This window comes from Fundulus heteroclitus, chromosome 8 (genome assembly GCF_011125445.2).
Source record: "Fundulus heteroclitus isolate FHET01 chromosome 8, MU-UCD_Fhet_4.1, whole genome shotgun sequence".
Taxonomy (NCBI): Eukaryota; Metazoa; Chordata; class Actinopteri; order Cyprinodontiformes; family Fundulidae; genus Fundulus; species Fundulus heteroclitus.
Genome location: NC_046368.1, coordinates 20,747,389 through 20,769,971, shown reverse-complemented (window position 1 = coordinate 20,769,971; position 22,583 = coordinate 20,747,389). Strand labels below are relative to the sequence as shown.

Sequence of the window (22,583 nt, the reverse complement as noted above, 5' to 3'; positions counted from 1 at the left end):
AGCCATCACTAATGAACAGCGGACTCTGACTCACAGTGTCAGGAACAACTCCTGAGCAATAATCCAGTAATCCTGCCTCTATTCAGCCACCTGTTTGCTGGCTACCACGTATCAGTTATTCATTCATTATTCCCTATTTCAGTCTTGTATATACTGTACACCAAATCCACATACCTTATGTACATAACACAGCATGCTATTCTTATTTACTCCAGCGTTCTTTGCACTCATCACACTTCGGACGTGTATGTTTGCATGTGAATGTGCGCCTGTACATCACTTCCACCTCTGACATGTGCATAAGAACAACTACAATGGTAATAATAATAATTCACTCCTGCATCCTTTGCATTCTGTTCCGTTCATTGCATAATAACATATTTTGTTTATAGTGTGTGTATATATGTGTTCTGTATGCCGCAGCCTGTTTTTGATTTTATTACTGCATTATTGCATCATTGCATAAGTAAGCACGTTGTGTGTTCCTCTGTTATTACCAGGAAGTGCTTATTCACCTATCATGTTTAATAAGCTTTAACAGGCCACTTGTTTTGGTAGATAAATATATAAAACGTAAACTTCCAAAAGTAATAGATTTAAAGCCTCCCTCCAGAAAAAAAAAAAACAATGAAGAAAAAAATTAAGAACCTTCGGTGAACATTTGTTGCATAAAAGCTCTTTATTTGGTAGATACTGTTCAGATCATTTTTGTGCAGATGATGACGTACATAGCCTATACTCTGACAAACCAGTGCATTACAATGAAGACTTCACAGCAGTGTAGAAAGCTGGCCGTGAGCTCACGACTTTCACTTCGGGGGCCGCCTTTCGCTTCCACAATCTTGCATAAACCCGACGTGGCCATACATTCCGTATATGCAGTTTAATACCTGTGCTTCGTGTGTCTACTGCAGGGGGTGTGGGCTGCAGAGTATAAAAAAATATTCGAAAGCTGTCATTTCTCACCCTCAGCTTTATTTTTTACTAGTGAGGGGGAAATAGCAGGTTCTTGCCAAACGTGCCTTTTAGCTGTGTGCTGACTAGAAATAAAGGTGAACTTGAATAAAATAAGTAGTTTGTACCAAAAAAATAAGGGGGCATGTTGGTAGAGTAGAACCAGTGAGGAAGACCCCTGACATCAGAGTTACTCAACAACTCCTCAACGTGACACACAAATTCAAGACGGGGTGTCACAACAGCTTTCATTAATCATTTACAACACAGCGCGCACACATTCTCAGCTACTGTGGTGCCGTTAATGATACTTTTGCTCCAAAAAATTAATTACTCATCAACACAGAAAGAATAGCCGAGGAGAGCCTGGGGATGAAACAAGGCGTCTCACTGCGATAAAGGTGAGATTTGGCAACGATGTGTTCCAGATTTAGAAAATCGAATAAAAACGCCAAGAAATTGAAGCGAGACCTGAAACATCATCTTTCAAACCACACCGTTTAAAATATAGTTTTTCCAATAGGTAAAAGAAACCGCTTGATTAAAAGAAATTATCACTTTTGTCTATGCTTAAGCAGATAATAGTATCAAATAATTTTTTTCATCAAAAATATAACCTTATTTACATGTGTGCATAAGCTCTAAATTCTGAAGCCAGATAGTTTTTTTTTCCATACATGTCAAAAGCAAACATAGTCTTTTATTCTTTGAGCACCTGAGCAAAATCACCTGTTCCAGAAACATTAAATTAAATGCAAAATACCTCTGTACATTTTACAGCTTTACATCCATTAGCTCTTCTATTTACAGTAGATCTGAATTAGGGAAGGCTCTCCTGGGCGCTAACTACGCCCGTTTATCTCTGGAGCTGACTAGAAACAAAAGATGTGCCATGTTGTTTAGTTACGATCAAGCAACAACCACAAAATGCTAAAGAAACGCTTAAAAGTACAGTGTTTCAAAAAAATTAATGAAGCCAACATGTTCGAACACTTAAAAGTAAAATTGATAAAAAAAAAAAGCGTCTTTCTTCCTTTCCATCTTTTGCTGTCATCGCTGCAATGTTAAGTATTTTCGGTGACATAGGCAACTTTGGATCTTTATGGTGAAAAAACCTGAGTAGTTTTTTTTTTTTTGTTTTCACAACAACTATTAGTATGTAGTTTTTCTTTTTCAAAGATGCTACTTTGTAAATAGGCTGGTAAGAAAGAAAAGAATATAAGTGAAAACAGTAATCAAATACACCACATTTACAGTGATTTACAGTGAGTGTCTTTGGCTCTTCTGTGCACCCCATCGGAGGAGCCCAAAATATTACAACCAGCTGCTTAAAGCAGTTCTTGAAAAGGAGCTTAAGGGTATTCTCCATCACTATGTGGCATACGACGATGTAGGAAATAGTGACGCTAACTTTTTTCCCCCCCTCCTGATAGTCCATATGTCGCAGCTCTGAGGTGTCTCGTGGTTTTATGGCAACTCTTCCATTTTCTTGGGTCAATTTACATCACTCAGTGCAGCTTCGCGTTGCTGCCTCAGTCCGACATCTCCTCCTTTGAAAAGTCCCGGGATTTTCTCTTAAAGAAGCCAAGCTGCAGAAACAGAGAGCTGTGTTAGATGAGCGTTGACGTGTAGGTTTTCTACACACACACGTCATCAAAGTCGAAACCAGAAATTCACATACTTTAAAATAAGATACGTAGCAGTTTTTATTTTATTTTTTTGCATTCAGACACTTGATCAGACAAAGGTCTTCCTGATTTAGGGTATTTCAAATTCCGACAATAATTTCCATTTGCCTAACGGCAGAATAATGAGAGACAGGGTTGTCTGTTATTACCTCCTTTGATTTTAGGAGTTCGCATACACTAAGTTTACTCTGCCTGCAAATTGGGAGAGGCAAGACGACGATGTCATGGCCTCGCAAGCTTTTCACAGGCTACATTGCAACATGTGAGTTAAACGGAGGACCACCTGGGAATGTCCAGCCATCTCATCGTTCGTTGCAGGGACAAGTTATGCACCCTAGACAAAGATCTTGGTGCAAAATGCGCATATGAACCCCAGAAGAACAGCAACACACCATGTGCCGATGCTGGTAAACAGAGCGCCATTACCAACAGTCAGCGGTGGGCAGGAAGTTGCCACAGGGGGGGGATTTTAAGAATACTTCAAAATATCGTTTTTACATCTCAAAAAGGGACATCATTTAATGGTGTCCCCTTCAGGAGTGAACCACAGCGTTACACTCTTGTTTTTCAGGGGCTAAACTCTGGATATTTCATGCTCAAAGAGCGGCAGGATTTTCCTTCAGTGCCCACGCTGAGGGGACCGCTGAGAGTCCGTGTGTGCATGTGTCTGCAGTGTGGAGACGTAGTTCAGCTGTAGCGCACATGTGGGCGATCTCTGTGAGAACCCATGCCGATGGTGTCAGCTTGTGCATCTCACCTCTCTTTTAACTCGACTATCCTGCCTTTGGCTTCACTTTATTATTAAGGATAATAACCGGGAGCTCATGTAAAAGCCCACAAGGCTGACGGCTTAAACAGAATTTTGCTTCTGCACTCCGGTTTCTATACTTGCTTATGGGCAGGAGATACAGACGAGCGTAGAACTCTGTTTGTGATTAGACCTGAAAAGCCCATCTGTCACTGCTTTGATTCTCTGTGTTTAGATAATTTTGTTTAGACGTCCAGTCGACTCCTTAGGAGACTTTTATTTTTTTCTGCGCTGAAAATGTGCAACACACCCTGGTGAGGAGATATTGCAGAATTAGAGACACGAGACGGGAAATGTTACCTTCCAGAGGATGAAGATGACAAGCGCTAAGATCAACAATCCTATCAAGATACTGACGATGATGATCCAAAAGGGGATGCCTCCGACCGTCTCCTTCGAAACTTGGATCCTCGCCTGGCAGGCACAAGTGGACACAATCTTAACGCCAACGTACGGCTCTACAGACAGGCGTATTAAGTGCTTAAAATGACCACTTCAGGCATTTCTGTCCCTGAAAACGGACTTACACTGCTCTTTTCATTGCTGCCCAGTTCAAACAGATGAATCTGGTCGAACGTCAACGAGGCATTCACCACCATGGTTAAACTAGAAAACTCAGCCTGGAAGACAAAGCGCCTTTAAATAGTTATTTTCATTTACATCCATCGCTCATATCGTACCATCTAATCTCAACTAGCAACACGTTGAAGGAGGTCCAGAGGAGTACCCGCATGTCATCCGATCGTACCTTAATGAACGTGGGCTTCCACACTTTGAAGGTGAGGTCGACCTGACTCTTGTTGGTTTGGGGGATGGAGCAGCGAAATGATTCACACGCTGTTTGTCCACATTGCTGCAAAGAAAATCAGCTGGTCAGACAAGAACAGGAGCAACCCAGCAGCCGCTGATGACAACATCTGACCACTCACCAGAAGGAAGAAAGTGAGGGTTTCCTTTTTTGGTGTGCGTCTGTCGACGGCCTTTGGGAGTTTATCGTGGTTACATTTCACCTGCGGAGCAGTGAGAAGCTGACATGAGCATCGCTTTGGCCCGTTCAGATACCTTTTCAGACCAGTGCCTCTGTGTGCGTAGGTACCCCGATGCTGGAGGTAACACGCGTCAGGAAGAGCAAGGTGTTGGCCAGGGGAGACCGATGAGGGTACGTCACAGTGAGGTGAAGAGGCGGGGTGAGGGTATTGCCTGCCTTCTCCACCTGAGAGGAGGAGACATGGGGAAACTGAATCAACCTCACAACTAAAACTCCTGATATATAACAGAGCACTTTGCTCTCAGACTGCAGGTATGATGGTGGTTCCTAGAGTCTCTAAAAGTAGAATGGGAGGCAGATCCTTTAGCTATCAGGCTCCTCTCCTGTGGAACCAACTCCCAGTTTTGGTCCGTGAGGCAGACACCCTGTCTACTTTTAAGACTAATCTTAAAACTTTCCTTTTTGAGAAAGCTTATAGTTAGAGTGGCTTAGTTTATCCTGAGCTACCTCTATAGTTATGCTGCTATAGGCTTAGGCTACTGGAGGACATCAGGGCCTATTTCTCTCACTCTGCTGAGTTCTCCTACTGTTCTCCAATTTGCATTGGTTGTCGTCATTTCAGCTTTTAACTTTCTCTCTCTTTTTTTTCATAGTAGGTACACCTGGTCTGGCGTTCTGTTAGCTGTGACATCATCCAGGGAAGACAGATCATACCAGAAATCTCAATATTACTTTAACAGATAAGGATGTTTTATTTGGGATGGAAAAATGTTAACTTGTCAAAACAGAATCCTTATATGTTGTTAATTTTTTTATTATTTATGGTAAATATCATATACACACCTCCAAATATTTACAACAAAAACCTAATTTCCAGATTTTATTATCTTCTATTAATATCTATATAGAATCCTTAAAATTCAGTTCAAATGCTAAAGCCATTCAAATCATAACTGCCCTTAAAGAATTGCAACCCTCGAGCACAGATTTGATTTTGACATTGTAAAATAATTGCTCTGTTCTGTAAAGCCCTTTGATATTGTATCTGTTTGTAATTACTATTGTTCTATATAGTTCTTGTATGTTCTTTTTTGCAATAAAAAAAAAAAAAAAAAAAAAAAAAGACAGATCATCTGCTATTGCCATATAACGTAGAAATGTTTCCTGGATCAATGTGTGCTTCTGTGCTTGTTTGTCTCTCTTATTGTGTCTCTGCTCTGTCTTCTCTAACCCCCAGTCGGTCGAGGCAGATGACCGTTCACACAGAGCCTGGTTCCGCTGGAGGTTTTTCCTTCCCGTTAAAGGGGAGTTTTTCTTTCCACTGTCGCTTCATGCTTGCTCAGTATGAGGGATTGCTGCAAAGCCATGGACAATGCAGACGACTCTCCCTGTGGCTCTACGCTCTTTCATGAGGAGTGAATGCTGCTTGTCCAAACTTTGATGCAACCTACTGGGTTTCCTAAAATAGGACTTTTTTTTTAACCAATCTGTATAATCTGACCCAATTGTATAATCTGATTGAATTTTACTTTGGAAAGTGCCTTGAGATGATATGTTTCATGAATTGGCGCTATATAAATAAAACTGAATTGAATTGTATTGATATGTGTATTAAATAAAGGGGGGTTTGTAGTTTGCAGGTGTTACCGTGTAGCTGATGTTGACCTCCTCGAACGACATCCAGTCGTTGTCTTTCAAGGAGTACTCTTCATCATCTTCAATTGTTACGTGTGTATCTGTAGGGTACCTGAAAGAAGCACATTTTGAAATTATTACAATGTGTTCCAAGAAATTAAACCAGCTATGGGATAGCTTGGCCACAAGGGGGTAGCAAACTACATAAACCAGAGTAAGGTCAGGTCTTTTGTCTGCCTGGGTGTTGAACATTTACACAATATTCTCTCATTTTAGATTTTAAGTTTAACATTTCTAAGAAAAGTAATAAGTCTTATACTCATTAACTAATCTCTGACTTTAATATCTGCTGTTTGTTGAAACAGCTGAGAGATGAAACCTGCTTTAATACTGAAATCATATTGTTGAGAAAATCTTTTAACTTAATACACCAAGAACCACTGACAATATCACAAGTTAAATACGGACTGACACAATCAAATAACAAAAAGCCTATGAAATGACACTGATGTCAGTTTAATGTCAATATACACCCATATTCCTGTGTTTCAGGCCCTTGGCATATTACATCACAGGTTAAGGATGAAGACACTTAAAATCCAGGAGCTTGGAGAAAAAAAAAAAACAACTAAATATTAATTAGAAATGGGGATGTTAACTGAAGGCGTGCCCAATGCAAGAAATTACACTGCACATATTAGGATCTATTTTAATAAAAACATGCTAAATGAATTTGTTTAATTATTTCATTTTTATCCTTCCCTGGTTTTGAATGCTCCTTTTCTGTGAACATTTGTCGTTTTTACTGTACTAACACACTAGGAAAGTGGTAGCTGGGAAAAATGGCCTAGGGAGGTAGCAATCAATGTATTTTAGTACAAGACACACGTTATTTTTCAAATGTATTGACTTTATTATGTCGATATTTAACAAATTACTAAACTGATAATTAAATAATTCACTGCCTTTTGTCTAAGTCAGTTGAAGGGGTGGACTGTGCAATAGTCTTCCGTAATCTGCCACTATGTATTAATAAAAGACAAACATCCACATCCCTTCCTGATCTAGATCGGAAACAGGATTCTTCCCTGATATCAGGATCATTTCCACTCATGCTTCCATCTGCACATAGGATTTGCCTAGACTTCCGCAGCTACTTACACATTGAGTATGACTCCAGGTTGATATTTCACAGGGATGGAGATTTGCACGTTGTTGTCACTAAGGGTGCTATGATGCTCTTCACTGTCACTGTAAGAAATATACACTTTTATCATTCTTTTGACTCAAAAAGTCACTTTGACAAAACCATCCACGTTGCAATCAGCCATGTGCAGCACAAAAAAAAAAAAAAAAAAAATGACACTGACTCACCTCACAGCTGTCACGTTGATGTAAATGTTTTCCTGAATGTGAGATGAGTCCGTCTCAAATTTCACTTTAAAATGATCCTGTAGATGTGGGAGTACACGTCGACTTCAATAAGCAGCAGTGAAGTGAACAAGGAGTGCAGAGAACAGTAGGTGTCTAACGCTACCGAATCTTACCTCAGCATTGCTTCCCAGGAAGGGATATCCAACAGCGCACTCCACCCTTGTGTGATTCGGTGTGCACTCTTTCTCTGGCTGATAATCCAAAATTGTCACATCGTTATGTGTCATTTATAGCGACTGATCAAGTCAAAAAGGGTGAAACGGTCAGGGAAGCAGAACCCTTACCTCGACTTTAACATAGTTGATGTTCGGTGAGAAGCTGAGAATAACCTTGGTGTTGTAGGCGCTGTCTTTTCTGTTCTTGATGTCAATGCTCACTTCGAGCTTATCTTTTGTGTTGACTTTGATCAGCATGCTGAAGAAGAACAACAGTGTCAGCATGACTGACTGGAGTGTTGATGTTTCCCCACAGGGGGGCAGTCATGCTCTGGGTTACTTGTCTTCTAAATAAAACTAGACAGTTTCCGACTTTGCAGTTGATGTCTCTCATACTTTTTCCCTTCCAATTACTTTGAATTAAATGTATTTGAAAAAAGTTGTTCCCTTTTTACGGTCTACAATGTATGAGGATGTCAGGAAACTTGAAAAACCTGAAAACATTTCAGTCCTAGAGAGCAATACCTTTTCTCACTTGGCTCTGCTTTGAGGGACAGGTCAGTGATGCACTTTTTATGATCTCCGCAGTCCACCAAAGGAATCTTCAAGATAGAAACAATCCAGAGGGACAAAAATAGGTGAACCTTAAAAGGTTTATCGTTATTTAAAAGATTCATTTGCTTAAATTAATTCATAATGCATGTCTTAAACAAAGGAACCAATTTAGGCCTAAAGCAACATACAGTGCCTTGCAAAAGTTTGCATAACCTTGAAACATTTTTCACCTTTTGTCATATCAGTCTTATATATCTTTTGTTTTTTTCATGTGACAGACTAACACAAGAGAGTGAGTGCTTGTCAAGACTTTTACAAAGATAAATATGATCGGTGACAAAGATTTGCATACCAAACCCCTTTACTCTGATACATTTTAATAAAATAATGTAAAACAAACTGCCTTCAAAAGTCCTAAATTAATTGCAAAGATTCCACATGTGTGTAAGTTATTCTCAGCACAAATCCAGCTGTTCTTCGAATTCATCAGAAGAGCTGGTCATCATGGAAGAGTTGCAAGAAGAAAGTATTTGTTCAAAAGCCCCCCTTACAAGGAGTTGCTGTTTGCTACAAGGCATGTGGGAGTGGGGGGGCACAGTTAAATGTCGAGGAATGTGCTCTGGTTAGTGATCGAAATTAACATTTTTAGCCTGCAGCCTATAGCTCCATGTGTAGCACAAAGAAAGCACTGTACAGCAAGGAGGGGGTAGCGTCATGATGCGGGGGTTGATTTTCTGCCCCAGCAGGTACAGGGAAGCTGGTCAGAGTGATGGTAAGATGGATAGAAAATCTCTTAGAGGTTTCAAAAGACCTGGGAACAGAAATCAAGTTCACAGTCTAGCTAGGGACCCACCCAAAAACACACCACCAGAGCTACAGAAAAGTGTCTTTTTGGCACGAGCTGCATTCATTTGTTGAAAATGGCCTAGTCAAAGTCCAGACCTACATCCAGTGGCGGATACAGAATGAAACTGGACTCAAAAACCAAATGGCTAAAAGGGGGATCCTTTTCTTGCTGCTGTTTTAAAGATGTGGTAAATGAAATATATAATTCAACACTAGGGAGTTTAACACTTTTTATGTATATTGGTGAGAGCAAATTAGCTTATAGTTGTGTGTTGCTATTTATTCTGTTATTCGAATCCCCATGAGCTCGGCATTACAACCAGCTAATTATCCTGGGGTCCACATGAAAAACATACATATACAAAAATATTAACAATGTTCTGTCTACACATATATGTCCACAACCTGCATTTCATTCACAAATAGTTTAATTACTATACAAATAGTAGACAGCAATATATCTCCACGGTTGTCTTTTGAATATAGACATTTGTCCTATGTTGATCAGTTTTAGTGGCAAGGCATTCCATTCTTCTGTTGAACTAAAAATAAAGTAATTTATGTATTTAAAAGTAACAATCAGGGTGCGCTGCTGGCGCAGACTAACACGCGCAGCCCATGAAAGGAGCCCTCAGTCCTCAGCTTGGCTGACCCAGGTTCAATTCCGGCCTGCGGTCCTTTGCTAAATGTCTCCCCCCTTCCTCTCAGCTTGCTTTCAATAAAAAAAGGGCCACATAACAAGCAGTGCACAGTTTTATAAGATAAAATATACAAGTGGTTCTGTAAACTGGTTTACATTTTCACAGTAAAATATACAAGTGGATTGGTAAACTGGTTTACATTTTCACTGTATTTTATTTACTGAAAAACAAGGGCTGCCAAAGTTTTTCAGTAAAAACAACAGATTTTTTTTTTACAGTGTACCAATGCATTAATATCTGCAACAGCTGACTACCATCCTTCACTGTTTCTCACAAGTCTGCCTCTGTGTGTTTTAATGGCCAGTGCAGTCTTCCCACACTCCCACATGCATATTTGCCCTAACAAGAAGGCGTGCAGATAGCTACTGCGCTAAGCGATGTTTCCAGATAAAGGCGAGAAGTCTTACAGAAGTCGTCCACTTTATTTGTCCACCACTAGAGTCTGCCTTTTGTTTGGCAAAAAAATTACCGTGCAGACCCTCCTGTGTGAAAGTTAAGGGCCTGACCTCCATCATTGTTGGGTGGGCTGAAAGCAGCAATTCACAGTGCTACACTAAGTCAAGCAAAGGGGACACTTTTAGGACTTTTCCTGTTATTGTTATTGAATAGAACAGACAGGACGCTCACAGAAAGGAAAAACCATTAAAAAAGACCCATCTCTTTCTTTAATATTTTCCTACAAGTCATTGTCTAGTATATTTTGTGGACGTTTGCGGCAAAGACACCACCAATCTTAGAGGTTCACCTTTTAAAAAAACAAAATCAACCCCGGGGAAAAGAGGAAGGGAAAATCAAGCCATTCTGAATCCATTATGTTTCTCAGAGCACAAACTTTTTGTTTAATTAATAAGATAAGTATTTTCAAGTTAAATCTTATTAGACTATATACCTGCTCTCATAATATAAGTTCCCATGAGAAATGCATGAAACATTCACGCAGCAATAATAGTTGGTCAATAAGCCTGCCACCTGCTTTAAGCAAGATTTGTGAAAAAGTAATGTTTGATCAGATACTGTCTTATTTTCAAATATATATATATAATCAAGTCTTTAACATGCTTACAGAAAAGGATACTCCACTTGTACCGCATCGACACAAATGAGTGACAAATGGTACAAAGAGCTGGATAATCAAAGGACTTGTGGAGCAGTCCTAATAGACTTTGATTTAATAGACCACAGGTTACTTTTAGAAAAACCAGAGCTATCTATCTATCTATATATATATATATATATATATATATATATATATATATATATATATAGCTATATATATATATATATATATATATATATATATATATATATATATATATATGCGTGTGTGTGTTTGTATATACCATTTTTAATATTTGACAGATATTAAAAGTAGTTTGAACTAAAACATTTAAGTGGGGCAAAAAAGCAAAAAGAGACAAACTCTGTAAGGGGCCAAATACTAATAAGATGTGCTATACACAATTCTGCCTTGATTGAACAGGTTTCCTTACATCTAGTTATTTATCACCACAGATAATTTGGTTACTTGTGAAAATAACGTGCATTGCAAGTCCCTTCAAAATCTTCAGCCTAGTGCTTTGTAGTGTCTGGATAAGTGAAACAGACAGCTGAATGACACAGAGTGTTCTTACTGTCTTATTGATAGATTTGGGTAGGCTTTCATCCAGGACGGGGCCTTGGTCCTCGTTAACAAGTCCAAAGTCCAAAGACACCAAGAGCGGGTCTCTGAAGTCCAGTCGGGCCTGAACAAGAGAAGATGGGCCGGGAAGAAAACAATGAGAACAGGAGGAGAAAGTAAGAAAACAAAAACACAGAGCTACCTTCCTCGCCTTGTATAATCAAAACTCTGTAGACAATTGGAAGATTTCTCATGCTGCAGCATCTTTACTGAATCTTACTGAACATATGCCATTTTTTCAGATGGTAGCCCACAATTCTGCATAAACCTGATGCTGATATATTGACACTATGGGGAATGTTTAATATGCAATTTACAACCAGTCAGCCTCTCAGCACTTATAATTCAATTTCTACTTGTCAAATCTGGAACTGTATTGATCATACAAGTGTGAAATGTTGAGAACTGATGCTACCGTGTCACTGGGTGGATCTACAGCTCTAAAGAAACCTTCCAGTCACTTGTGAGACCTACGGCACATAGATTTAATAGTGTTTTGAGAGCAAGCATAACCCCAGGTCTATGTTAGCAAACTGTTTCAACTGAGTTTACACAGAAAACTGCACGGGTAAACCAACCCAATCCTTTATTCTAAACAAAAACACCGAACCGATCACAGAGCAAAGGTCAGACAATCCGGATTTATCCTCAGGGAACTATGAATGTCTGATTTATGTGCCAGTCCATACAGCAGATGTTGAGATGATGTATTTACTTGTTAAGCTTGAGGAGAACATATGGTTACCAATGTGGTAGGCAGTTAATGAGAAACAAAAAAAAAAAGCTATGACATCATATTGACCTTTTAGTTATAAAAATGAATCTTGAATTCTTGTTCATGCAGGTTTTCCATTAACTGGTGACAACATAATATTAAACGAAGGAAAGTCTATCAAGCTGTATAAAATAAATCATAAAAGGTGCAGATTTTTTGCCATTTGTAAAATAAAAACTCCAAATGAGAAACGGTACTTTCTCAGTCCCAGAATAAGTGAGGTTGGTCTGAGGTTCCCACCTCGCAAAAGTCTTCAGACCATTTTAACTTTTGTCACTTTACCACAATCATAGCTGTATTGTACTGTATTAACATGCACTACATTGTTATTGGTCTATCACATCAAAGCCCTCATAGAATACACTACAAAGTACATCAAAATACTTAAAAATGTGGAAAAGTGTTTAAGGCCCCATACTACTTTAGAGGATCCATTGCATTTCAAACATTGCATTTCAAAAATGCAATGTTTTAGGATAAACTTAGACTAAAATTCTTTTGCTGCGATAGTGCTTGATCAGCAATCATTTCCATATGGTTGCTCTCAGACAACATTTTGGATTCTGACGAGACAACAGCGGTCATGTCGGCACATTAAGTCATTCTAGGATTGAGGCTTTTGGCTAACTGGGATCTGTCTGTGCGGAGATACAAATGACACATTCTGTAAACTTTTGTAACTTCAGTAAATGATGTGGCATTCATTTACTGTTGTTTGCTGTTTAGGCATTTGTCCTGAGACGGATTCCGCTTGCTTCATGGTATGTTGTCTTTTTTTTTACCACAAAGTCATAATCTGCGATTGCCCTCTGCAGGAGCAGCCGCTAGTGGAAGAACAGCGGCAGCGTTTATATCCGGAACAAATTTTCAGAGTGCTGGCTTGAAATATGCGGGGAATTTCGGCACAGACTGGCACAGTGAAAACATTCGTGATCCAAACAAAAAAGCAGCAGCAGCTGTTTCCACTGATTAGTTCCTCTTTCTGTTACTTAAGGACAGCTAATCAGTGACTTCTTTTGTTGCAATACAGAGCTGGTACTAAAGGAACACTGGAAATAGGGGAGATTTACAGTTGCTAAAGTGCTGACTTTAAAAGGCATCTGCTGTAATGAGCAACAAGAGATGTAGTCATTGCAAAAAAAGACCTTTAATTGGGAATGTCCCTTTGTTGTACCAATAAAACAGATTATGCGCCTCCTTTTTAACTTATTTTGCTCATTCACATTCCTTCGACATGCCTCCATGAGTGTTCAGATCTGATGATTTATCACTCTGTGGAGCATTGAGCTAAACTCGGCATCCTTTGATCATTACAGGTCAGTTTCATGTTAGAATTGAGCTCTTTCTGCTCTCCGAGGGACCTTTCACAGGTTTATCCTGTCTCCTCTACAACTAACATCTGCTCACCATTTACCTGCAGCAAAACCCTGAAATTAAAGTTGCAAAATTAACTGTCGGCAAATCTAGTGATCAAGTATAGCTGATTAGTTTTAACGGTGAATAAAAACAAAGTCTGTGGCTTGCTTTTGTTCAAAAAAGTACCAACACATAACTGGACATTGTAAAAAAAAAAAAAAAAAAAAAAAGTCAGAGTACTTGCCGACATGATGAATGTTTCCTTCATGCATTTTTCTTCTTGGTCTTTGATGTGGAATGTCTTCGTCGTCTTACGATCACTTTTATCTGAGTCCGTGTTGGTGAACGAAGCCCTGGCTTTGGCACGCAGACCATCCAGAGTTATACTATAGCGGATTTCTAAGGGACAAACAAACAACAAAAACAAAATCAACAATCAGAAGGAACACAAAAAAATCTTGTGGAGTTTACTGAGCCCACAGAAGCGAAAGCATATGCGCTATGAAGCTTCATAACTCACCTGCATTTAAATCGACATCTTTCTTGTCAGACTTAACATGATAGTGAAAACACACACTGATGTTCACACAAGCAGATTTACGCCCCCTGTGTTCACACTGGGCCTGCTGCAGGTTGATTTTATTAGGGTCGAATTTCATGCTGGCACGCAGCTCTGCAACATCTCTCGACCTTTTGAAATAAACAAAGAGAAACAAAACTATTGATACTTTTGACAGATTCAAACTAGACACTTTTTAATTAAAATTAGAATGAGCTCATATACCAATTGGATACTTATAATATTCTTAACCCAGTTCAGCCTGGCTTAGATCTGGACTTCATCGCCACTACATCCAAAGCACTGAATGTGATTTGTGTCACTGCTGACAAAGAGCATCGTGATGCTATATTTATTGATCTGGCAAAGGCTTTGGACTCTGTGCACCACAAAATGCTGCTTTGTAGACTGAAAGATGTAAGACTCTTGAAGATGTATCTGGACCGGTGAGGATAGAGGGTCCTCTCTCTTATCCCCCTTGCCTAACCAAAGGCTGCCCCCAAGGAATCACACTGGGTCCCACACTGTTAAATATTTATGTTGTGACATTCCTCTTGCCACAGATGGTTCCCATGCACATGTATATGCTGATGACACCATTATCCGTTATACCACCAATGCCTGGCTGACTACCGCATTATATAGCAAATTAGTCTTCACAGCATTCAATGTGCCATGTCCAGCCTTCACTTTGTTTTAAACACAAATAAAACTAAATGTACAATTTTTAAACAGACACATTCCACTACCAAATATCCTACCTAAAAGAATTCTCTTTAGATGGCTCAGTGATTGATGTTGAGACATACAAATATCTGGGCATCTGCCTTGACTGAACCTTCATTTGAAACTCAGAAATGTACTGCTCACAAAGGTCCTATTCCGTATTGGTTTTCTCTATTATAACAAATCCCCCTTAACACATCCTGCAAAACATCTACTGCTCAAAATGTCACAGCTCCAAATCCTGGATTACAGTGACGTAATCTACAGGTCAGCCCCAAAACCTTCCTCTAAACACTGGATGTCATTTACCACGCTGCTATCTGCTTCGTTATTGTAGCCTCATTTTACACAAACCATGACCAGCTTTACTCCTTGATGAGTTGTCCTTCTCTCCATTCTCGTAAGCAAACCCGCTGCTATTTGTTCATTTATCAAACCCTCATTGGTTAACCTCAGTTACATCTACATGATGCAGTATTGGTTCTAAGTAGTCTTATCACTCTTTGTGTCCCCAAAACCAGTACCTCATTTGGTTGCACTTCTAGTTCCAGTTTTCTGCTGCAGTTGACTGAAATCTTCTACAACAGACCCCTAAAACCTTCTTAGAAGAACTAACTTCAAAGTATTTTATTGGGATTTTATGTGACAGACCAACACAAAGTAGTGAACAATTGTGAAGTGGACAGTACATACTGCTAATACATGGTTTTAACAATGGTTTAATTGAATTTAGAATTGATTTCAAAATTTTAGTTTTGACTTTTAGAGCTTCTAATGGACAGGCCCCCCAAATAAATCTCAGACCTTTAAATACGTTACTTTTCTGTCCACACTCTCCGGTCCTCAGGCCAAAACCTTGTGAAGGTCCTTAAGACACAGTTTAAAACTTGAGGGGACCTGTCCTCCCAAGCTTTAGCCCCCAGACTGTGGAACACCCTGTCCCTGTCTCTCCGTGTGGCCAACTCTGTTGAATCTTTTAAAAAGCAGCTGAATACACTTTTATTTAGACAAGCATTTACTTAAATGCACGTATTTTTGATGTTATCCTTGTAAGTTGTTCTTGTGATATTTCTATTTGGTATTTATTACACTCTGTAAAGTACTTTGTGATTTTTATGTGTGGATGGTGCTAGATAAACAAAATTTACTTACTTAAAACAATAGGGCAGTATGCATTTTTTAGGCTTCTTTACTCTGATACCTCAAAATGGAAATGCAGTGTAACAACTTGTTACTTGTGCAACCATAAGTATAGGCCTATCTAATAAGTAACAAAACTCTACTTGTGTGCAAATTTTCTTGACTAATTATGAGTGTTATGTTAAGTTTAGTTGTGCACTCCCAATATCTGGCTTTTAAGGAAGAGAGGGAGAGCCAGTCCAATTCCAAGCACAGGAAATGAGAGGAAAGAAGATGCTCCTGTCAGGAGATGAGGCTGGCGAATCCGAAATTCAGCCGGACACAGAGTTACATTTAAGAAGTTTATTGAAAAGGACGAATAATGGCAGATGAGACAGATGACTAGTACCGGACTTGAGTAGGTGAATAACGGCAGCAGGAACAGGCAGTAGAGGATGAGCAGGAGGCCGAAGGATGCAGATCAAAACAGCGGAACAGGCGGTGAGAACGGGCAGAGCAAGCGACTGGGACTCATGGAGGAACAGGTAGCACTGCACTACACAGGCAACTTAGAGAGTTCAGCTGGCAGGGCACGCAGGATTCGGTAAAGGCTGACAACAAGGAGTGAAGAGAGAGATAGAGAGAGAGAGCAACATTCTGGCAGCGATGGGTTGGCGGAGGAGGGTATATGTAGGCTGGTGAACAGGTGAGCTCAGTAGACTTAATTAGTGGTAACAGGTAGAGATGATCTAGAATATGGTGGTGGGTGGAGGGAGACTGAGCTGATTGGATAGTGGCTGATGGCTGGAAGGTGACTTTGTAAATAAGAAAAGTCAGGCGACCCTCTAAGTGGGACAGGACCCCTGGCACCCGGCGACGGTGCAGGACCCTCGACAGAGGGTGTCAATGACGGTGTACGGCTTTTGGCAGAAGGCGAGGCCCTGAGTGCTGAGGTCGGTGGATGAGTTCCTCGTGGACCTCAGCGACGGCTGGCAGACCAGCCAGAGTGTTGACATCAACCATATCAGGGAGCAATATTGGGGAATGAGCCACTTGGGCCCCCACTTCTAAGGACTCTGGAACAAGGACTGGAGGCGGATCCACATCCACCTGGACCCTCTCCTCGCAGCCTGGAGCAGAGGCGAACACCAGACCCACGAAAACTTGAGCGCAGCCGTCAGCCGGACCCTTGGTGGCAGGAACAGAACCCGAGAACAGAAGTGACTCCTCGATATGAGGGGCTCTGGCTGGAGGAGGAGTGGTCTTCAGGACCGATCCGGAAGATCTCACATGTGGGGCAAGCTAAGAATCATGGAGATGATGACAGAAACGATGGGGAACTGAGGGGCGTCTAGCCTGATGATGCCAGGCCGACTCACCAGAGTGACTGTGTCGGTCCGATTCATTGGGGGAGCTGTGGTGACGTCAGGCTGAGCCTTGTCAGGGACAACGGAGGTGTTGTTGCGCCGGCAAGGATGGCGTTTGCGCTGGGAGGAGTTAGTCGGCAATGAGGAAACTGTCGTTGCCGTTGAGTAAGCGGTAGCGGCAGATACAGCAGGCGAGGCAGAAAAGCAGGTGAGTGGTGGTCTGAGTGGAGGTGGCCTGTTGAAGAGCTGAGAAATCGCTGCTTGATGGTTCCAATCAATTTCCTCAAAGAGGTCAGTTATTCTGAGGAGCGCCAAGTCTGAACTCCGATCCTTCCAGAAGTCTCGCATCTTAGCAGCTGCACTCACTCGCACCCAAGGCGTGCTAAATGTAGCGATGGTATCCAAACTGTCCCGTATTTCCTTAAATGTGGATTCCACCCTGCTTCTCAGGGTGATCGGGGCTAAGTCCATTTGGCTGGATCCTAAACATGAACTCTGTGCAGGCGACAGGTTCGTTACAAGCCAGAACGTACTGTCAAGAGATGAGGGTGGCAAACCCGAAATTCAGCCGAACACAGAGTTACGTTTAAGAAGTTTATTGAAAAGGATGGATAATGGCGGACGAGACAGATGAATAGTACCAGACTTCAGTAGGTGAATAATGGCAGCAGGTGCAGGCAGTCGGGGATAAGCAGCAGGGATGCAGATCAAAACAGAGCGGAACAGGCGGTGAAAACGGGCAGAGCAAGCGGCTGGGACTCACGGAGGAACAGGTAGCACTGCAGCACGGAGACACAGGCAACTTGGAGAGTCCAGCTGGCAGGGCACGCAGGATACGGTAGAGACTAAAAACAAGGAGCGAAGAGAGAAATAGAGAGAGAGGAATGTTCTGGCAGCGATGAGTTGGCTGATGAGGGTATATGTAGGCTGGTGAACAGGTGAGCTGAGTAGACTTAATTAGTGGTAACAGGTGGAGATGATCTTGAATAGGGTGGTGGCTGAAGAGAGACTAAGCTGATTGGATAGTGGCTGATGGCTGGAAGGTGACAGGCTAAATAAGAAAAGTCCAGAAATGTCCAAAGTAAAACAAACAAAAAACCTAAACCATGACAGCTCCAGCCACATAGAAGCGAAAATGTATTGATCTACATACAAGACTGAACATCACACTGAAGACACCATGCCCATGGAGAAAGTGGCAGCATCAAGTGGTGGGAAAGCTCTTCTAAGGCAATGATATGAACGAACATGCAGATGGAGCTACATGACATTGGTTTTGATGGAGGCTTATTTATCCCAGTCGAAGTCCAGACCTAAATCCAATTGGGAAGACTTAAAATTGTATATACACCATCCAAACTATTTTTGCAAGTAGAATTGGCAAAATAAAATTAATCTTGTAATGTGCAAAGGTGACGGAAGCCTTCGCCAAGAGATTTGCAGGTTAATAACAATGCAATGCATACTTAGTCTGATTTTTGCTTATTAAAACATATTTTTCCAAGACACAGTACACCTTGCCAATAATTCAAACATATAATTTTGGCCAGCCACAACATCCTACCAGAGAACAACACAAAATGGAGCAAGAGGTATTGAGCAGGGTGACCAGATGTCCCGATTTGTGCGGGACTGTCCCGCATTTCTCACCGCTGTCACGCAAACTGACACAATTGACCGTGTCAGTTTCGGAAAAAAAGTTTTAAAAAATTAACCCACTAGTGCTTTTCTGAAACAAAGAATGCAGAGCTGCAATAACCATCATTGAGAGCTGTGTCGACTGTCAATCAATAATGCAGCATGCTCATGCTCCATGTCATGAGCAGCTGCACACCAGGATGCTCATAAAATAAAATGACAAGGATTTTGAATCATAAAGATTACTAAGGAAACCAGGTAAAAAAAAAAGAGCTGCAGATAACAGTTTCTAACTGGGTGAGGCCAGAGAAAGGTGATTCTCAGAGAGCCTTTTATGAAGTTTGCAAAAATGTGCTTCACTCCTTTTTACACGGAGTGGAGCACAATGTAAAGCGACTCTGTAGAAGCGAGTCGCATAAGAAACACAGCTGAAAAAGCCTCCTGTCTGTGGATCTATGGACTAATTTTTACTCAAACCCAAAAACATCTGCCAGACAGAGAAGCTACAGCAGCCAAGATTAACTTCAACAATATTTAGTTTTACGCAAAAGTTTAATAAAATGTATCTAATTAAAAAGTGTTCATCTTTAAAGGCTACTTAAGTTTTTTTTTCCTGATAAACTTAGAAGAATTTTATTAATTTTTTTTAAAGTTCCACATGTCCTCCATCGATTTTCTATAACCGCTTTTCCATGCAGGTGTTACTTCAAGGCGTATCTGATGGGAAAATGCGGCTTGACGTAACGCAGGGGGAGTGGTGACTATCTCCAGCAGTGAGGCTTTTGGATGCCAGAGGTGGGGCAGTGGGGTACATCCTGGACAGGTCGCCAGTCACAGGGCTAAAATTTAACTGTTTCATTATGCTTCAAAAAAGTTAAACAATGCCTTTTTATAAACTCGTAAGTTGTAATAATTAATTGTTGAGCAATAACAGGCAAAGCAGAGATTATTGTAATGTTCGATCTTTGTTAAAAATAAAATGTATGATTCATCATAGTGTTGGTTATGTGTCCCGCAATCTCCCTCACAAGCATCCTATTCTCGCACACTTAGTCATTTGAGATCTAGTCACCCTAGTACTGAGATGTCAAAAACACACAGAAAAATGCTATTTAGGCCCTAAACCACATGGGAAATGAAGTTTTCACACAGCTTTGTTGGCCTCCTTCTAGGAGACGCTGTGGGACTAAGTTTCTGCCTGGGAAGCTTAGTCATAATGTGGGTGGATTCAGCATACTGGTGTTCAGCAGTGAAATACTGTATGAAGCAGGGGGTTAAACATGGAGATCATTAAGGAATAAGGTCACCAGATATCTCTAATGAAAACCAGGGATGCCTCTTGCTGCGTTAAACCTTTTTACTCCATCATGATACACTGAAATCTGGGACGTTTCTGGGGACAGGTCATCCAAAACTGAGACTGTCCCCATTAATCGGGGACATCTGGTCACCCAATGGGACAAGCACAGCTATAAAAACCCAGAATAAGACAATGTACAGCAGACGTGTAAGATGATGCCTTTGGGAAACGAGGGCGGCTGCCGCTAGTCATGACTGAAGTGGAATGTATATCACAAGGGCTAAACGTTTAAATATGAGGATGCATCCGCTCACCAGAACAGGGAAGCCCCTCCTAGACCTCCTATGGTAACGTCGGTGATTCCGTCTCCATTTAGATCCATGATTCCATGTATGGACTGGCCAAAGAACTTCACCTTATCTCCGCCTGCAGGGATGTGCTGCGCAGACAAGTAGAGACAAAAGCACAGCTTATTGACGGGATTATTCTAATCAGCTGTCGGATATCGCTAGACCTCTTTGACAAACTATGATTTTTTTTCTGTCTTAAGATAAATAAACAATAAAAATCAACCACAAATATATATTGTTGTATTTTGCTTGTGTGGGTCTAACCTGTACATATTTCTCCTTCAGCAACCTATCGTTGCTCCCATGGTAGATGTAGACGCCTCCTCTGTGGTCATTCTCAAAAGGGGCGCCGATCACCACGTCGTTGAACCCATCGAGGTTAAGATCGGACACCGCAGCTATGGCTGTACCAAACCGAGCACCACAGGGCTCGTTTTTAATGGCACAGCTGTCTGAGTGAGCCGTACAACAGGACTGGTTGACAGGCGTTAAGTTAAACTTGTGGACAAACTTTGTGCCCCTCTGGAAATAAAGGTTTCGAGATGATTCTCATTAGAACGTTCGGTAGCAAAATGATTAACCTGCGGCAATGTTTTTGTTGTTTTATACCTCATTAAGTTTGTACACGTAGACTTGACCCTGCTCATCTCTTTCTGGACCCATGTACATTGGAGCTCCAACTAAAAGGAGGTCAGTGTAGGAATCCCTGTCGATATCAACAGTCTGCAGCACGCTGCCAAAGTAGGAGCCAATCTGAAGAAAGAAGCAGGAGATTATCTGCTTAGAAGAATTTTTGGGTTTATTTATTATTGTTCTGAGTTACTGGAAAAGACTCACACACAGTTGACCTTTATTAAGACAAATTAATTATGTAGTGTGACACACACACAATTGAAACCAGTAATTTACATACACAGCATGAACAAATCTTTTCCTCACTATCTGATGTGAAATCAAGAAAAACATTTATTTAGGTCAGTTAGGATTATATAGATGACTTTTATTTTGCTTTAAACAGTTTAGGGTCAAAACACAAGGACGATTCATTTTGTCCTATTATCCTTGAGTGCAAATTGCACATTCCTGAAAGTTTATCTGTTCAAACAATTATATGCTAGTGTGAACATCATGCAAACATCTAGCCATCATGGCGTTAAGGAATGAGACAGGTTCTGGTGACCCAGAGATAAATGTTTGACGCAAAAATTGTAGTTCAGCACCAGAACCAAAGCAGTAGACCTTGTAAAAAAAATAGTGATTTAGGCTAGTTGTACAACTTCCATTATCCACAATTAAACATGTCCTGTACAGACATTGGTTGAAAGGCCACTCAGCAATAAAAGAAGCCATTATTCCAAAATATAGATAAAAAGAGTTTCAATTGAGACTTAAGGACAACAACCTTAATTTTTGGAGATATGTCCTTTGGTCTGATGAAACTGTAATTGAAGTGTTTGGTCATAATGACCATCATTATAATAAAAGAAACAAGTACTCCATCCCAAGTGCCAAGTATGGTGAAGGCCAGTGGCGTCTCTGATATGGTAAATTAAGTGGGGCACAAAAACTCAACACATAATAACAACAACACATTTTTTGTGACGCATGCAACCTGACTTTGATCAATTTTAAATTAAACAGATAAATTAGCATAAACCAACACACAAGAAATGCCATTTTATATAAGCTAAATTTAATCTAATTTTTATACATAAAATTATAAATAAAGGCGCACTCAAATTGTTCATTTATTGAACAGAAAAGATTCACATCGATCCTTCAGTGAGCTAGCAAGGACAACCAGCACTAGATGGTCGCACACTATCTGGCAGAACGTAAACGTAATACCAATATTTTGATTCGACGATCCTAGCTTGGGGCCAGAGGATTTGTGCCCCATGGCTGTCTACTCTGAGCGTGTTGGGCATGCGCACTGCAATTTCAAATGTTC

The 22,583-nt window shown here is 40.7% G+C and overlaps 1 protein-coding gene across 1 annotated transcript in view; it reads right to left on the bottom strand.

Annotated features, from left to right (window-relative positions):
* Positions 1 to 1,616: 1,616 nt before the first annotated feature.
* itga1 (integrin, alpha 1) overlaps positions 1,617 to 22,583 on the bottom strand; it is a 67,966-nt gene continuing 46,999 nt past the window's right edge. The window contains exons 13-30 of the mRNA XM_012879782.3: positions 21,242 to 21,385; positions 20,897 to 21,154; positions 20,597 to 20,721; positions 14,094 to 14,263; positions 13,818 to 13,972; positions 11,396 to 11,506; positions 8,188 to 8,264; positions 7,792 to 7,921; positions 7,621 to 7,698; positions 7,448 to 7,524; positions 7,235 to 7,324; positions 6,086 to 6,185; positions 4,547 to 4,663; positions 4,380 to 4,460; positions 4,199 to 4,303; positions 3,978 to 4,070; positions 3,751 to 3,864; positions 1,617 to 2,543 (exon numbers count right to left, since the gene is read on the bottom strand). Coding sequence (XP_012735236.2) covers positions 2,487 to 2,543; positions 3,751 to 3,864; positions 3,978 to 4,070; positions 4,199 to 4,303; positions 4,380 to 4,460; positions 4,547 to 4,663; positions 6,086 to 6,185; positions 7,235 to 7,324; positions 7,448 to 7,524; positions 7,621 to 7,698; positions 7,792 to 7,921; positions 8,188 to 8,264; positions 11,396 to 11,506; positions 13,818 to 13,972; positions 14,094 to 14,263; positions 20,597 to 20,721; positions 20,897 to 21,154; positions 21,242 to 21,385 — 2,082 coding nt within the window. The 3' untranslated portion in view covers positions 1,617 to 2,486. The remainder of the gene's footprint in view (positions 2,544 to 3,750; positions 3,865 to 3,977; positions 4,071 to 4,198; positions 4,304 to 4,379; positions 4,461 to 4,546; positions 4,664 to 6,085; positions 6,186 to 7,234; positions 7,325 to 7,447; positions 7,525 to 7,620; positions 7,699 to 7,791; positions 7,922 to 8,187; positions 8,265 to 11,395; positions 11,507 to 13,817; positions 13,973 to 14,093; positions 14,264 to 20,596; positions 20,722 to 20,896; positions 21,155 to 21,241; positions 21,386 to 22,583) is intronic.